General features: G+C 48.1%; 1 protein-coding gene across 15 annotated transcripts in view; it reads right to left on the bottom strand.

Moving 5' to 3' along the window:
- Positions 1-1,208: 1,208 nt before the first annotated feature.
- PDE4DIP (phosphodiesterase 4D interacting protein) overlaps positions 1,209-17,022 on the bottom strand; it is a 201,226-nt gene continuing 185,412 nt past the window's right edge. For 8 of the 15 annotated variants that reach the window (XM_066268147.1, XM_066268148.1, XM_066268149.1 and 5 more), the window contains 10 exons: positions 15,777-15,966; positions 15,161-15,285; positions 11,944-12,183; positions 8,444-8,557; positions 7,649-7,878; positions 6,117-6,260; positions 4,637-4,775; positions 4,356-4,402; positions 3,006-3,057; positions 1,209-2,174 (listed from right to left, as the gene is read on the bottom strand). In XM_066268147.1, coding sequence (XP_066124244.1) covers positions 1,978-2,174; positions 3,006-3,057; positions 4,356-4,402; positions 4,637-4,775; positions 6,117-6,260; positions 7,649-7,878; positions 8,444-8,557; positions 11,944-12,183; positions 15,161-15,285; positions 15,777-15,966 — 1,478 coding nt within the window. In that variant the 3' untranslated portion in view covers positions 1,209-1,977. Of the gene's footprint in view, positions 2,175-3,005; positions 3,067-4,355; positions 4,403-4,636; positions 4,776-6,116; positions 6,261-7,648; positions 7,879-8,443; positions 8,558-11,943; positions 12,184-15,160; positions 15,286-15,776; positions 15,967-17,022 lie in introns of all 15 variants that reach the window. The other 7 variants (XM_066268151.1, XM_066268153.1, XM_066268152.1 and 4 more) reach the window with 3 other exon arrangements.

The raw sequence follows: 17,022 nt of genomic DNA, 5'->3' as shown, positions 1-17,022 counted from the left end.
TCACTCTTAAATGAACAGAGGCTGAATCCACGTTGTGTTTCTGCTTCTTGGGATTGTCCATCAGATCATAAAGAAATTGCAGCATTTTTCATTAACGTTTTTGATGGTTTCCAAAACCACAGTAAGCACCAGGAGGGCACTCTGTACATATATGTTTCAAAGTGCCACCTCCCCCCCAGCTTTGTACCGTTTCGGGTTGGTGCTCCCAGGGGGCATCAGGGGGTTTCTGTCTGGTGTGCCCCTGCTGATGGAGTGGTGTGCACAGTAAGCCCCTCAGCTGTGACTGCTGCTTAAAGGCCTTGACCCTCCTTAACCCTAAAGGTTTGACGCTGACCACTGGGTTACAACGTAAATTGTAAGCCAAGTAGATTTCTAGTCATTAAGTCAGCGTTTAGTGGCAGTCATTGGCTATGTGTCACCCTTAGTACAGAAGCCATTTAATGAGAAATATTTCTTGGAAATAATGTAATGTTACCAGTAGAAACCTGTAATGCCATAAAGAAAAGACTCATGAATAGTTTTGCCAACTTTTCACCCATTTTGCTGAATCTTCCAGCAAGTTACTCTGTACTGAGCGCTGAAGACACTCATGGACATCCTGAAACAGCTGTGTGTGAACACCTGGCGGTCACACCAGCGACTGAAAGGAAGGTATGGCTGGAGTTCAGCTGGAGTCTGTTGTTTACATTTCTAACTGTTTCTAAGAAATAACTGGCATGGAAAGCCACAGTTCTGGAAAGCAAGTGGCAGAACAAAGGACATTCCCCAAGGAATATTTTTAAGATCTATGTCAACATTTATGGGATAAAATATACTTTGTGATTTGAGGTTATGAATTAAGCTAAGATTAGTTCTGGCTTTGAGTCAGTGTTATGAAAGTATCTCTCAAACGTGGTCTGTAGCCCACCTGCAACAGGCCTCTGGGGAGCTTTTGTGCATATGCAGATCCCAGGGCTCATGCCAGCTGAAGCTGTCAGGCTGGGGCCCAGCAAGTAGCTTCTCTAGTCCCCACGGCTGATCCTGAGACACCAGAGTTGAGGAGGACTGCTTGTATATATATTTTAGACAAGATTCTTACAAAATGACAAAAAGAAAACCTCTGTCTTCTAAACTTAGACTTCAAGCATAAGACCGCTTCTCCAGGGCAGGGTGTCCTTCCTGTTTCTACACTCTCAGCTGAGACAGAGCAGACACTGCACACAGTGCAGGCGAAGAAAACCTTTTTATTTCTTTATGCACATTTTGCTCTAATAGCCACCAGGAAAATAAGGTTTCACTTCCTCTCCAGACCCTGTCCACCAGTTATGTCGGCCTTCAACATATCGCTATAGCAACATATATAAATATATATCATACATTTATACACACACACATTCCAGAGAACTGTGGAGACAAACTAGGCTTTAGCACAACTGGGGTCTCACATGCCACCTAAATATGGTCACTGGTTTGCTTTAGACAAGACTCAGTGGTTTGGTCTGGCCATCAGTCCCCAATACCCTGGAGAAGGTAGGGTGATAAAATAGGACAGCATATCTAGAGTGAGGTCAGTACACTTTGGAGATCATAAATAGAAATAAGAGGTGCTGGGCTGAGCATGAGATGGTATCCTGGAGTCCCCCCTTCCACCAGGTGGATTCAGGAACATGGTGCTGCTGTATTGGGTGCCCAGCTGAGCTGCCCCGGCAGGTATATGGGTCTGTGAGTGGTGCCGGTGAGCCCCACAGTCCCGCAGGGCACCCTGCTCCGACGGGTGCTTTCAGAGCTGCCGAGGAGCTCCAGTGTTGGGACCACGTGCTCCATCCGTGGGCAGCAGTGCCCTGTTTCCCCTGAGTTGACCATCTGAGGATAGTTGCTGAGGCGAGACTGTGCTGTTGCTGGTTCCCATTGAGCCGGGCATTCAGAAGCAAAGCCACACAGTCCTCTACAAACTACGTGTTTGCTTAGTGCTGAGCAGCGGGGGGCCGGTGTAGGCAGTCAGTGCAGGGAGGGCTCCGCCTTCCGCCCTGCCCCACGCCACGACTGGTTCCTTCTAGACCCCCAGCAGGAGTGGAGGAGTAGGGCCAACATCTCTCCCGCAGACAGGGAGCTGCACCAGAGGGGGGCAGATCTATCCTTCCTGAAGGCAGGGGTCACGAGACTGGAGCACACGGCAGAGCCCTTAGGGATTTCACCTGGAGACAAACAGAATAAAGTGAGTCTGTTACTAGGCCCTGCGGGGCGCTGAGGCTGGACAGAAGTGCGAGCACAGAGACCCTGTTAAGAGGATGAGCTGAGGAGATGCTCTGTGCCACCAGGTTAGAGGAAAGCTCCCCATCTCCTTGTATGGTGACATCCTGCTCAAAGCCACTGCACTCAGGGTGGCCGGATCCTAGCACCCCCTCTTCAGAGGCCAGCTCACTGTCCAATTCACTTTGGAGCCAAATGATGGCTTCTGTGACCTCCCAGGAAAAGAAGTGCTTAGTATGACACATGCACACACACAGACAGCTCAGAGGAAAGAAAGGGCTGCACCAAGTGTCCCATTATGTCCCATTTATTTAACTAGGAGAGAAAGGGGCCTAGTCAGCAGGGACCTCAAGAGGTCATTTAGGTCTAGTGCCACCTCTTACAGAGGAGTGGCAGCAGGCTCGGAGACTAAGGGGCCGGCCAAAGCCACACAACCAGTTAGTTGTGACAAGCCCAGGTTAGAACCCAGGCCTCAGGCCCTGTGCAATGGCCTAGCGCCCCGTCGGCAAACTGCAGCTCGCGAGCCACATGCAACTCTTTGGCCCCTTGAGTGTGGCTCTTCCACAAAACACCACATGCGGGCGCTACCTCGATAAGGAATGTACCACCTATATAGTTTAAGTTTAAAAAATTTGGCTCTCAAAAGAAATTTCAATCATTGCACTGTTGATATTTGGCTCTGTTGACTAATGAGTTTGCCAACCACTGGTCTAGCGGAAGTAAAGAGGAAACTTCTCAGTCTGAGGAAGCTGGTGGTACTGAAGCCATTGGGTTACCTTTGCTGTGACAGGAATAAGGCTTTACAGAGGCAATCTTGGAAGTGTTCTTCTAAAAAGGCTCAGGAAAGAAAGGAATCAGAGAAAAACAGAAGGGAATTAGGAAAACAAAAGGGGGGGCAGAATTCAATCCAGGCCCAACCCATTGCACACTGTGGGGGGCAGCATTCCTTCAGGGACCAGTTAGGGAGGCGCTTGTTGCTTATGGTAAATTACAGTCTAAGTTAAGACTTGGTTTCTGGTTTTTCAGCCATTTCTAACATCTCAAGTTTTTGTTTTTTTGTTTTGTTTTGTTTTGTTTTTATAAACTTCTCAAGTTTTTCTTTGGAGCACCTGCCAAGGAATGTGTTAGTGTTTTAAGTAACTGGAGATGGTCTACTTATACACCAGATCTTTCCCTTTAAGTTTCAGCCGTTATTTATTACCAAACTCTCTTTTAGGTCAATAAGACCCAACAGTTTTCTTTTGTGATACTGTTTAAATTAAAAAAGAAAAAGATGGGCCCTGGCCAGTTGGCTCAGTGGTAGAGCATCAGCCTGACGTGCAAGAGTCCCGGGTTCGATTCCCAGCCAGGGCACACAGGAGAAGCACCCATCTGCTTCTCCACCCCTCCCCCTCTCCTTCCTCTCTGTCTCTCTCTTCCCCTCCTGCAGCCAAGGCTCCATTGGAGCAAAGATGGCCCGTGCGCTGAGGATGGCTCCGTGGCCTCTGCCCCAGGCGCTAGAGTGGCTCTGGTTGCAAAAGAGCAACACCCCAAATGGGCAGAGCATCGCCCCCTGGTGGGCATGCCAGGTGGATCCCAGTCGGGCGCATGCGGGAGTCTGTCTGACTGCCTCCCCGTTTCCAACTTCAGGGAAAAAAAGAAAAGAAAAGGATGTATTGAAGTCAAACTGCTGTTTTCAGCCCAATAGTGTGCAGTGAAATCAGTTTGTTAGGATACATCTTGCTTTTATTTTTTACTTTTTTCACAAGTTGCATAGAAAACGCCAACACTGAACTGACCTCAGAAGCCCTTTACTGAAAATAAATCAGAGGCCAGTTCCTGATCTCCAGTATCAGCTATATGGCCTTCTCCGGGGTCCTGGCATGGCACAAAAGGATAACCGGAGCAGAGAGAAGATGATGGCCGTGTGAGAGCAAACTGCAGCATCAGGCCCTCAGGGAGAGAGCCCCAATGAAAGGCTGGAGGAGCAGGAACTAGAGGATGCCTGTTGACTACCTGAGCTCCTACACGCGGACCAATCAACCTACGTGGTCAGAGGAGGTCGAGAGTCTCCTGCAGACTGACGAGACACAGGGGAGGTCTTGGGGCAAGCTCTCGGGCTTTGACTGGGGCAGTGGGTTTCTTACCTCCAAATTAGTCCTTGCCTTCTTCAAAACATCATGTGTCCTGGTTACTGAAACAACAGAAGAGCCCAACAAGACAAGTTAGCAGCTGGGCCCAGGCTTGCCTTCGGTGTGTGTTCTCAAGTGTGTCTCTCTGGCCACTCAGGTTGGGGGATCCTGTTGAGCCCGTTCCACTGTCCCTCTGCATGATGATGACCCAGGGCACCGGATGTTCAGGACGTCACATCAGTGCCTCCCCACCCCCAGCCCATTTCCTCTCCCGCTCCCTGGCCTGGGGCACCCACAGTGGCTGAAAATGAACTGTTCCATGCTCTCCTTCTGCTGGCTGGCCATCCGCAGGCGCTCAGCGGTGCTCTGAAAAAGGCTCTCCTGTTTGGACAGTTTGGTTCTCAGTTCCAGAAGTTCCCTTTTCATGGACTCTCCCTGGGGAAGAGAGACAGGCCGTCTGTCAATGGTCAGAGGCCTAAAGCACCCTGTGTGGCTCTTTACAATCCAAAATAAGATTCCAACCTGACCAGGCAGTGGTACAGTGGATAGAGTGTCGGACTGGGATGTGGAGGACCCAGGTTCAAGACCCTGAGGTAGCCAGCTTGAGCGCAGGCTCATCTGGTTTGAGCAAAGCTCACCAGCTTGGACCCAAGGTCGCTGGCTTGAGCAAGGGGATACTCGGTCTGCTGAAGGCCTGTGGTCAAGGCACATATGAGAAAGCAATCAATGAACAACTAAGGTGTCACAACGAAAAACTGATGATTGATGCTTCTCATCTTTCTCTATTCCTATCTGTCCCTATCTATCCCTCTCTCTGACTCTCTGTCTCTGTAAGAAAAAAAAAAATCTACAATATTCCTATTTCTAGACTAAACTCCATGACAGTGTCTCAAACCCTGCAGTTGCAGGCAGCTCAGGAGGAGGAGCCTGAGAACCTGGGGCCCCCATGCGGGAAGCAGCTGCACTCCTGCAGCTGAGAGCCCTACTCCAGGCTGGTAGTGAGATTCCCAGCTGGGAACCAGAGCGCAAGTTCTTGCGTCATCACTGACCTCACTCGGCAGCACAGGTGAGCCTTGGCAGTTAGGAACATTAAGCCTGGGGAGATTGGGCTGGCTTAAGACAGTCTAGTTTTGTAGATATCTGTGCCAACTTCAAAATGGCAAAAGTCTCCTCCCTTAGAATTAGCATAGTTGAGTCCTGTAAGGTGTCAGTGGTATTAATCTGGATTAGAAGCCCTCGGAGAGGATTCTGAAACCTGCCTAGCCAACCAGAGAGCAGGCACCTGGGGGTGGCTGGCTCCCCCCAGGGCCAGACCCAGAAATGCAGACTTTAAGTATGTGTTGGGATTCCCGAGGGTGGTTACAAGAGTCTGGCCATCTCGCGGTGACATTCTGCGATCCTGCTCTGTGGAAGGTGGGTGGATAAGAGTATTGACGCTTTAACCTGTCCCTGAACTGCAGCTTTGCCCAACCTCAGAGTTCAAGACATTGCACATTTACAGCTTAGGTTACCGGGATTCTCCTGTCTCTGCCTTCTCCGTATCCTTTCCTTCCCTCTTTGATTTCTCATCCTGGGAAGTGGGGGCTGGGAGCAGAAGAGATGTGGTCAGAACTACACTGGAAGCAGCCATCACAGATGAGGGGTCTCCCCTAGGAACACTCCTCTAAGGTCCCCTCTGTGTCAGTTCACCGTTGGGCTCCTCCTTCAGGATCTGAGGGACTGAGTGAGCAACATGGTAACTGGGGGTAGTACCAGTCAAGAACACTGGCATCTTACCACTTGGCCAGGCAGCGTAGGGCCGTGGGGGCTTGGCAAGGCCGCTCGCCAGAACATGGTGAGGAGGGAGGCCGACTCCTCCAACACGTGGTGCAAGGCACTGGCGTGGCTCCGAAGCTCATGGGCACCTCCACTGCCCAGTGCCTGGGAAAGGGGGAGGACACCAGGGGCATCGTGGGACTGGGAAGTCACTCCCTCCCCCCCAGGCACAGTGGGTCCTATAAGTTCTCAATGATATTAAGCTTCCTTTGTGAATGAGGCACAGACACGGGCCTGCTTGCTCCTGTGAAGCCCTAACCTAGAAGCCCAGACTCTGACCTCAGCAGTGACCATCCACTTGCAAGAATTCATGTGACTCGAGCTTTGCCCAGCCTCTGAGCTTTTAGTCCTGCTCCATAGTCTTGAGTCTAAAGTCCTGAAGGGGAGCAAACCATACCATTTTCACATATGAACTCATTTGAATTCAAGTTACTTAAGGAAGAGCTGGTGTAAGAAAGTATAAAAGCTGCCTGCTTTGATCACTTCTTCAAGACTCATGTATTTGGGGCTCCCATGTGAAATTAAATTTGTGTTGCTCCCATTAAACTGGGAGCAACTGGTTTATGTCAAGGTAACTATTAGGCTAGGCTAGCCAGAGAACCTAGAGGGGAGGAAGGGGGAGCTCCTGCCCATGCCCTGATGTCTGCACTGGCACGCCTTGCCCTGCCCTGAACCACACCTTAGGCCAGGCTGAACCAGGCTGACCCACCTGTAGCTCGGGGATGGGGATGGGGATGGAGATGAGGACGGGGACAGAGGTGGCGCCCTCTCTGTCTGGAATGCCCGCTCCACCCAGAGAGCCCACATGTCCCCCTGCGCTATCACTGTGCTCGCCTGGGCTAATGGCCACTCTGTGTCCACTGTGCCTGGAGCCCCTTGTGCTCATTTACTTGGATGTGTGGCTTTCTCTCTGAGGTGGGCATTCCTGAGACGGGGTCCCCATGTGTCTGTATGTCTCCAGTGGCTCAGACAGCACAATCACTGGTGCCTGTCTCTCTGTGGGGGAGCGCTCTGAGGGGCCTTGCTGCCAGCTTCCCTCCCCTGCTCGGTGGGAGCGGGGAAACCCATGGCCACCAGGCTTCCCACCCATCCACACGTGTGGCCCGTGTGGATGTGAATATGCAATTTCCAGCCATCTGATTAAGTGACTATTCTCGCCACGGATGGCCATGTGCCAACAGAACTGTAACAGACACTAAGCGACCCAAGGGAGCTCGGCACAGCACCACGTGGATGTCACACTAACAGACACTCTGCTGATGAACACGGGGGTGCTGCACAGGCTTTTCTGGGGTCCTGAGGGGAAACACCAAATCAGCTCCATCTGGACAGAGCAGAGCTCACAGTGAAAACAGAAGACGGAGAAGAATGGCCTGGCTGGGTAAGATGGATCCTCAGCTGTTGGGTGATGCAGAGTGTGAAAACAACAGTAGGAGGAGGTAAAATCAGAAGGAAAGGGCCGGAGAAGGGCACTTGCAGCTGTGATGGGTTACCTCGGCGTCCCGAGTTTCACGGCCCGGGCAGCTGCAGGCGGACCGCGCGAGGGACGCTATCCTCCTGACCAGCAGTGTGCCCTCTCCGATCTGCTGTCTCAGGGCACTGTAGTCATCAATGTGGCCAATGATGTGGTGGCCATGCTTATTGGCAAAGGAGCCATCAGCCACATCACCCTCCAGCTTGGGAGGGTTCTTCATTACTGGAGAAGAATCACAGCCCTGCTGCTCTGGAAAAAAACAACAACACACACACAGCAAAGAAGCCCACTGTTATTTATCATCGTGTCTTCAGTTCACTTCAATCCAAAAGGCACATCAAATAGTGGAGATGCAGGAATGGGAGGCAGTCACGGAAAAGCATGAGTGGGCGTGACGTCCACAGATATCCTGGGCTCTGGGTTTTTATCATCTTTCTTACATCATCTCATAATGACAAAACTGCCACGAGTCAAATGCTGTGCTTGTTACAAGTGAAAAATTCAGAACAAATACTATAAATTAAAAATTTAAACTTTCTGAGGAGAAGACACAGGCCAGGAGAGAAGCTGGTGATGCAGGGCGCAGGTAGCAATGTCATTGCAACGAGGCAATGACAGAGCAATAGGACAACTGCAGGCGGACATGCACGGCAGGAAAGACGGCCACCGAGGTCACAGTGAGTAGGGCTAGAGGCCTCAGGACACGCAGAGAGAACTTTCTAAGTTCAGATAATGCAGTTATAGAAAAGCAAAAGTTACTTGCATTAATAATTTTCCATCATCAGTTCCTGAGCCCTGTAGCTGCCATATTTACCATCTGTCCTAATGAAGACAGCTTTGTCCGCACCAGGAGCCGCGGAGGGAGAGCTGGAGAAGCTGGGCACTGGGTCCATGCCAACATCCCGAACTGGAGGGGAGGCAGCTGAACCTAGGGGTGGAGACAAGAGTGAGCTCATCACACACACGCAGGGCCCCTGGTCTCTATGAGAGCTCAGGCGGCACGACTCACCTCTTACACATCCATCATCACAAGGGAAAACAAGAGCGAACCAATCGCAAGTTCCTGTTTTTGTTTTTTAATTGATTGTGTTGACATGGTTTCAAGTGTCTCACTCCAAATAACACCCTCTACCCAATCACTAGTTTGGAACAAGATGTTCTTTTAATTGAAGGATATTCCATGAGAAAGTGAGTTGTAGTTTATTTTTTTATAGGTTTATTTTTTTTTACGATTTTTATTTATTCATTTTTAGGGGGGGGGAGCAGGAAGCATCAACTCTCATATTTGCCTTGACCAGGCAAACCCAGGGTTTCAAACTGGCAACCCTAGCATTCCTGGTCAATGCTTTTATCCACTGCACCACCACAGGTCAGGCAAAAGTGAATTGTAGTTTAAAAATTATTAGTTATAATTTTCTAACCCTGGTTTTGAATGTAATGTTGTATGTAGTGCCCAATACTATGCTTTGTAACTAAGTACAAATGTTAAAAATATGGAATCAAGGAATGAACAGATGTATAAGTGACTAAACATTTTTTTCTTTTTTTTCCAATTTTTGTTATGAAGAGGGGAGGCAGAGAGACAGACTCCGCATGCGTCCTGACCGGGATCCACCCAGCAAGCACACTAGGAGGGATGTTCTGCCCATCTGGAGCGTTGCTCTGTTGCTCAGCAACCAAGTCAATTTTTTTAGCACCTGAGATGGAGGCCCCAGAGCCATCCTTAGTACCCAAGGCCAACTCACTCCAAGCCATGGCTGCGGGAAAGGGGAGAGAGAGAGAGAGAAGAGAGAGGGGTATAGAAGCAGTTGTTTCTCCTGTGTGCCCTGACCGGGAATCAAATCCAGGACTTCCACACACCAGGCCGATGCTCTACCGCTGAGCCAACCAGCCAAGGCCTAAAATCAGCATTTTAATCACCATTCTGATAAGGAGTTAGTATTGGAAAAAAATGTAGTAGTATGAGAACAGGAGACAGAAGCCTCAGTGGGTCAGAGACGTGTGTGGGAGACCAGGAGGCTAGCCTAGAGCGGAGGGCTTGGAAAATATTACAAAGACAGAAACAATCTTGCTCAGCATCCGTGGCTGAGAGCTGCTTCCCAGCTCGGCCTCTGGTGGGACAGGAGCAGCAGTGACTGAGCCGGGGGCCTGAGTCCTGGCTGTTGCTGGAGACTGTGGGGGAAAGCCTGGTTAGAGAGTGGTCGAGACGCAACTGAACACTACAACCATCATGTTGGCCTGAATAGGGCAAGGCATCCACTAGTGTAGGCTGAGCAGTTTCTGTGTGCCAGTCCATATATGCTTTCTTCTCTTTCTCTTTTATTTTGATTGATTTTAGAGAGACAGAGAAAGGAAGGGAGGGAGAGAGAAAGAGAGAGAGAGAAGCATTTATTTGTTGTTCCACTTAGTTTTGCATTCATCGGTTGCTTCCCATATGTGCCCTTACCAGGGATCAAACTGACAACCTTGGTGTTTTGGGATGATGATCTAATCACTGAACATCCAGCCAGGGCCCGCTTTCTCATTTAACAGCCACAGCCCTGGCCGGTTGGCTCAGTGGTAGAGCGTCAGCCTGGCATGCAGAAGTCCCGGGTTCGATTCCCGGCCAGGGCACACAGGAGAAGCGCCCATCTGCTTCTCCACCCCTCCCCCTCTCCTTCCTCTCTGTCTCTCTCTTCCCCTCCCGCAGCGAGGCTCCATTGGAGCAAAGATGGCCCAGGCGCTGGGGATGGCTCCTTGGCCTCTGCCCCAGGCACTGGAGTGGCTCTGGTCACGACAGAGCGATGCCCTGGAGGGGCAGAGCATCGCCCCCTGGTGGGCAGAGCGTCACCCCTGGTGGGCGTGCCAGGTTGATCCTGGTAAGGCACATGCAGGAGTCTGTCTGACTGTCTCTCCCCATTTCCAGCTTCAGAAAAAAAAAAAAAACAAAGTAAATAAATAAATAAATAACAGCCACAACAACATGATCAGGGGAGTATCACCTTCATTTGACAGATGAGGTCATTGTCTGATAAGTGAAAATCTAGCAGAACCAGAAAAATGAAAATTAAAAGATTAACATGCTCAGGAAAAGCAGGCAAGAAAGTTTGAAAGCTGAGCTCTAGGTGATCCTGAGCAGAATTAGTTTTTGACTATAATAAAATTGAGGATACAGCCATGGAGGTGAGGGGATATGAATTAATGGTGGACCAACAGGAAAGGAAAGAGGAAGTAGAAATAAATGTGTCAAGAGACTGCAGTGTGGGGACAGTATTAACATTCATGTTAAAACTAGGGGAAGTGAGAGTGATGAAGGATATTGAGATGAGAGGGAGAAAGCAGTTACACATTTCCATCTGCAAAGGTGGACAAAGGTGGCAAGGTGTGAGGACAGAACTGGTTGACAGCCACCTGGAATAAATATAGTTGCTTTCCACCACTTTCCAACAGCCAGATTTCCTTGGGGACAGAAATGTTTCCCACATGGCTGAGTTCCCCACATGTTAGGCAAAGGGAAGCCAGGCCTGCAAGTCTGGAAAGGCCAGCAATACGGAGACAGAGCAGATGAGGCGGAAGGAACACAGACTGGAAACCAAAACCTATGGTTCGAATCTGGGGTCAGTCTCTCAGCTCCTGTCAGCCCTAGACTGTTTCAGTGCCCGAGTTTTCCCATGTGAACAGAATAAAACCTGCCCTACCTCAGGTGAAGTTGTTTGAAATATTGCTTGAAATTTTGTGGTAAATTTTAACACTCCATAAATACAAGGAATCGTTAAGCTACAGAGCTATCAAATTACTGAGCAATTCTTATTTTATCAAACACTTGTAAATTGTTTCACTTAATGTTCCAAATAACCACACAAACTAGATATTATTATTATCTGCATCTTTTTTGTTTATTTATTTTATTGATTTCAGAGAGAGAGAAAAGACAAGAGAGAGAGACAGGAACATCAATCCATTCCTGTCTGTACCCTGACCAGGGATTGAACTGGCAACCTCTGTGCTTCAGGACAATGCTCTAACCAACTGAGCTTTTTCTTTGGCCAGGGCTATTATCTACATCTAAAAAATGAGGAAACTAAGGCTTAAACCCCTGAGGAGGTCAAACCCCTGACTCAAGGCAAACACCAGCAAGTGGTAGACTCAGACTCAGACTCAGAACTGGAGGTGGGTCTGACCCTGAATCCATGCCTTCCCACACATACACTGGAGCATATCCAGCTTCACCCTGACTTTAAGGAGCTAAGAGGAGGTAAGACTGTCCCCTCCACCACAGGCATCCTGGTGGCCTCCCTGCTGGCTGACGGCTTCCCGACTCCCTTTCCTTCCTACCTTGGAAGGGCGGCTGCTTGCTTCCAGGGTCAATGTGGGCTGCCAAGTCTGGGCTGGCGGAGGAGGGTCCCAGGCTGGCTTTGCCGGCCCCATCGTGCAACTGCTGCTCCAGCTGCAGTCGCAGATTGTTGTTCACCTGAATGCTCTGCTCCAGCTGCCCTCTCAATGCTTGGATCTCTGCCACCAGGTGGCTCAAGTCACTGCTCAAAGGTACCGGGTGACAGGCATCCCAGGTGTAAGCTGAAAGAAGAGGGAGAAGGGGTTGGTAGCACTGATCCAAGTATTTCTAAGCATTTGTCAGAACAGAAATTGATTGACAGATGGGGTCAAGTCTGTTATTTCATGTCTGTATTAACTTTAGTCCTCCTGGCTAGTGAGCAGTGTCTTCCAAGACAGGAGGTCAGCACGCTCTAACGAGGGCAGGGGCTGGGGGAAGGGACTTGACAGGATGCATGTGCCACATACACCACTTACTGCGTCTGGGCCACAGGACTTGCACGCTCACTATTTCTGCAATGAGTTACATGAATATTCTCACTAAGTGGGATAAATGAAGATTATGAAAACACTGGTGTTTTCAGTAGGTTCAGTTTTCAAGCTGGTTCAGTTAGGTTTTGTCATCAAATGAGTATATGAAAAAGATTTCAATTCAGAGCTTATACTGAATAATAGAATCAAGGATAAGTGATTATTGGGCTTTAGTAGGAGTAGCTTTGAAATGAATCCTAAGATACCTGTGGAAATGGATAAAGGCAGAGAAGGTGAGGTGATTCAGGATACTAACTGCAAAGTTCCATGATGCTCCTCCCTCTCTTTCTTTCTCTAAATCCAAATTCTCACATTTTGCTTATTAAAAAATGTTTTTCATTTATCCATTCCCCTTTTTCTTCCCACTAGCACGTTAGATTATACTCTCATCACTTAATATACAGAATATCACTATACCCATTCAGAGGACTGCCAACTCCAATATGTCCCATCAGTCTTATCATCTTAAAATTCCATTTTCATCACGTACCTATTTTGCTCAGAAAAATCAAACTCATTTTCCATTGCCGACTTCACAGAATGTTAAATTTTGCCCTTTATTGATTTCAGAGAGAGGTCTTCCATATACTGGCAACTCTCCTTCCGACCAGCACGACCCTCACACCAACGGATACAAAGCTCTCCACAGGCGGGTTGGCCTCCCCGCAGAGGTCCCGTGACTTTGTACATGAGCCGCTCTCAGCCTGCGGTGCCCTCTAATGTTTCTTCAAGCTCATGTTCATCTCATCAGCAAAATTAGGACACTCAAGAAGGTTTTATGACAATTCAAATTGGGCTGAATAGTGAAAATTCTTAATATAATAAACCATATTGCTTATGGAATTTCTAAATATATAATAAAAAAAACTAGAGTTGAAAGACTCAGGGAGTCAACCTTCCATCCAAAGCAAGAACTGCCTCTATGTCGTCCTTGACAAAGCACCGCTTTCTGTTTAGACAGGGCTGGGACAGTTGCTCATTCCTCACAAACCAGCTGTTGCATCACCAGAAGGCTCTAGCGCTAAGGAAAACATGACTTATGTAAATCCAAACTCCATCACCCCTCACCCTCTGCCCTTTGCTCAGCCCTCTGCAGGCACATTAGCTCTTGGTCACCTGACTATTCTTCAGATATTCAAAGCCAGTTCTCATCCTCTTAGGATCTTTTTCAAGCCTAAAAATACTTAAGTTTCTTCAACCAGTTGGAGATTTCTGGTCTCTTGACCTTGTGGTCTGTGTCTTCATTATGTTCCTTAGTTTGTCAATGTCCCTTTTACAAGATGGTGCCCACCATCTAACAATATTTCTGATGTAGTCTCACCATAGGGACACCTTGCTCACACTGCTGTGGTCTCAGGCTGAGTTGGCTCTTCTAGCAACCCTGACCTACACCTCCTTGTGGAAATGTGTTCCTACCTAACTCCCCCATCCTCAAACCCAGGAATAGCTGCAGACCCAAGCTGCCTCATCCTGTATTTCTACCACTGGTTTGTTTGTTTGTTTGTTTGTTTGTTTCAATTTATTGATTGGTTTTAGAGAGACAAGAGAGGAAGGAGGAGAAGAGGAGAAGAGGGAGAAGCTTCATCTGTTGTTCCACTTAGTTGTGTATTCATTGGTCACTTCCCATATGTGCCCTGACTAGCGATGGAACCCGCAACCTTGGTATTTTCTTTTGTTTATTGTTTGTTTTGGTTTTGTTTTTAAATTTTATTATTATTATTTTGGTAGCTTCAGGACAACGCTCTCACTGAGCTAACTGGCAGGGCCTACCACTGATATTTTTAATCAAGCTCAGGACTTTTTTAAGTTATTTCAACAGGTGGCAAACATCTTCAATAAGAGTAAAATTTAAATCGAGCCTTGACATTTAGGTCTTATTAGTGATATTCCCATTAAAAAAATTGTATCTGTTAATTTTTTCACTGGAGAAGGAGTCAGAATGGGATCAGGCTGCCTGCTAAATGGGCTGCACAGGTAGTCAGTATGTATTATTTATAATATTCAAAACCTTTTTCAAATGATGACACTACCAGGACAATTCTTTGTATTTAAACAATATCACTGCATATCTGGACTTTAATAAACTTGTTTCTGGCCTAGATGGTGGGTGAAGTTTGACCCAGGTGGCCTATTTTTATTTATTTATATATTTTTATTTTTTATAGAGTCAGAGAGAGGGATAGATAGGGACAGATAGACAGGAATGGAGAGAGATGAGAAGCATCAATCATCAATTTTTCGTTGTGACACCTTAGTTGTTCATTGATTGCTTTCTCATATGTGCCCTGACCGTGGGCCTTCAGCAGACCGAATAACCCCTTGCTCAAGCCAGCGACCTTGGGTTCAAGCTGGTGAGCTTTGCTCAAAGCAGATGAGCCCACACTCAAGCTGGCGACCTCCGGGTCTCGTCCTCCGCATCCCAGTCTGACTCTCCTGCGCCACCGCCTGGTCAGGCCCATGTGGCCTATTTTTAAAGATGTCTAGCTGGGCTTGATCTCGCTCCTGTGACCAACCTCTGGGCTTTGTGTATAAGGTCTGGGAGCCACAGGCCTGGCAGGTGGCTTTTCTGAGACTTCCCAAAATCTCTGTGGCTTCTCCAAATCTGCAAACTCCCAAGGTAAAGAAGATCCCACTGGGATTCTAGCAAGGGTAGGAAACTGGTGGGGTGGAGGAGGAGGGGAACTTGTACCTTTCAGCCCCGTCTTGGAATCACCATAAAGGGCCTCGTAGATCTGCAGCTCTGACTGCAGGGTCTGGAAAAGCTGCTGTTTCTCCTCACACTGCTGCTGCAGGAGGGCTAGCTTATGCTGCAGCCTGCAGGGGAGACGGGGAGACAGACCGCTGAGCTGGGGGCCCTCAGTCACGCTTGGGCAACATGTGCCAACCTCTGCAGCACAGAGTTTCAGCTCTAGCTGTTAACTCAGGATTCGTGAAGACCATGTTCACGAATACAGAGGCCCAGAGAGGTGCAATAACTTTACTTAGAGTCCCATCATTAGCCACAATAGCTAGGACACACTGGCACAATATTCTTACTGCCTGGAAGTGCTCTTTGCACACTGCCAAGCAGTTATAGACTTTATGCTGGGGACGAGCATCACAGCTGGCTTCAGAGGATTACTTGCTCAGCTCTGGAGGAAAACAGGCATCCCAGAGAAGTCCTTCCTTCTGCTCAGTACCCATAAATCAGGAATAGCAAAGGGGAAACTGAGGCTTCCAAAAGGGACTATTAACTGTCTTGCCAATATTCCTTCTTCTAAATGTGAAATTGGGGCCACCTTCCTTATCAGTGGGCTCCCCCTGACCTGGAGTCTTTCTCCTGCAGGGACAGTCGTTCCTCCTGGAAATGCAAGATCTCCTGCTGCTTCTCCTTCAAGTCTTCCAAAAGTTGCTGCCGGCCCACCTTTTGGTGCTCCAGATCCACTTCCAGCTCTTGAAGTCGGGATCTCGAGGTCAGCAGGGCCTCCCTCAGGCACTCTGTTTCCTGGGAGTACTCTGGAGGGCAGAAACAGGAGCATTTAGATTGTGGGCCAAGGTCAGCAAGGAGATGAGCCCAAGCACATCCATCCTGACAGACAGAACTAAGGTAAAAGGAAGGCCAGCTTCTGCTGCAGTCAGCCAGGAGACAAAGTGTTCGCTCACCATACCCACACACTCTGGGGAACTGACTTTGCAATGCACTTGATCCTCTGACTTAATAAGCCCTACCTTGCTATTAGAAAAAACATTCTGGTTTCTAACGTTCACTATTTCTAAGTACCCACCACCTTCTGCACAATAATCCATTCTTGAATTTTGCCAAAGATCAACATCAAGATTTCCTGTCTACCATTTTTAGTATATGTTATTGTCATCATTTTTTAAATTTTATTTTTATTTTATTTATTCATTTTTAGAGAGGAGAGAGAGAGAGAGACAGAAAGGGAGAGAGAGGAGAGAGAGACAGAGAGAGAGAAGGAGGGAGGAACTGGAAGCATCAACTCCCATATGTGCCTTGACCAGGCAAGCCCAGGGTTTTGAACCGGCGACCTCAGCATTTCCAGGTCAACGCTTTATCCCTGCGCCACCACAGGTCAGGCATTGTCATCATTTTGATAGGGACATCTGTTCTGGGCTTGTGTCATCTTTCTGATCTTCGTGATTTCTTAAAGATTCTTGACAGTAACTCTAAGAATAAGACTGTAGGTACTGTCAGTCCTCTGGGCAGGAATTTAGCTGGCCTGGCAAATTGTACTCATTTAAGTACAATCTTCTCACCTGTAAAGTCTGTTCTAGTCTTTCCAGACATGCAATGATAGTTTAGTAGTTGTGCCTTCTCTGTTATCTATTAAGTTCTATTAACTTCCCCAAGCAGTGAGCTATCCTCTCATATCTTCCCAGTCTTTTAGAACTATTCCCAGTCTTTTATGGCTATTCAATAAATATTTGTAAATAAAAATCAGTTGTTGATAATACAGTGATTTGAGTAAGTCAATTAACACTATGGTCAGCTGTGCCCCAGGCCACACAGGAAATGATGCCCATCCATGAATGCCCATTGCACAGAGATGG

The sequence above is a fragment of the Saccopteryx bilineata genome, chromosome 3, assembly GCF_036850765.1.
Source record: "Saccopteryx bilineata isolate mSacBil1 chromosome 3, mSacBil1_pri_phased_curated, whole genome shotgun sequence".
Classification (NCBI taxonomy): domain Eukaryota; kingdom Metazoa; phylum Chordata; class Mammalia; order Chiroptera; family Emballonuridae; genus Saccopteryx; species Saccopteryx bilineata.
The sequence above is the reverse complement of the archived record's forward strand: the minus strand, read 5'-3'. Positions and strand labels throughout refer to the sequence as shown.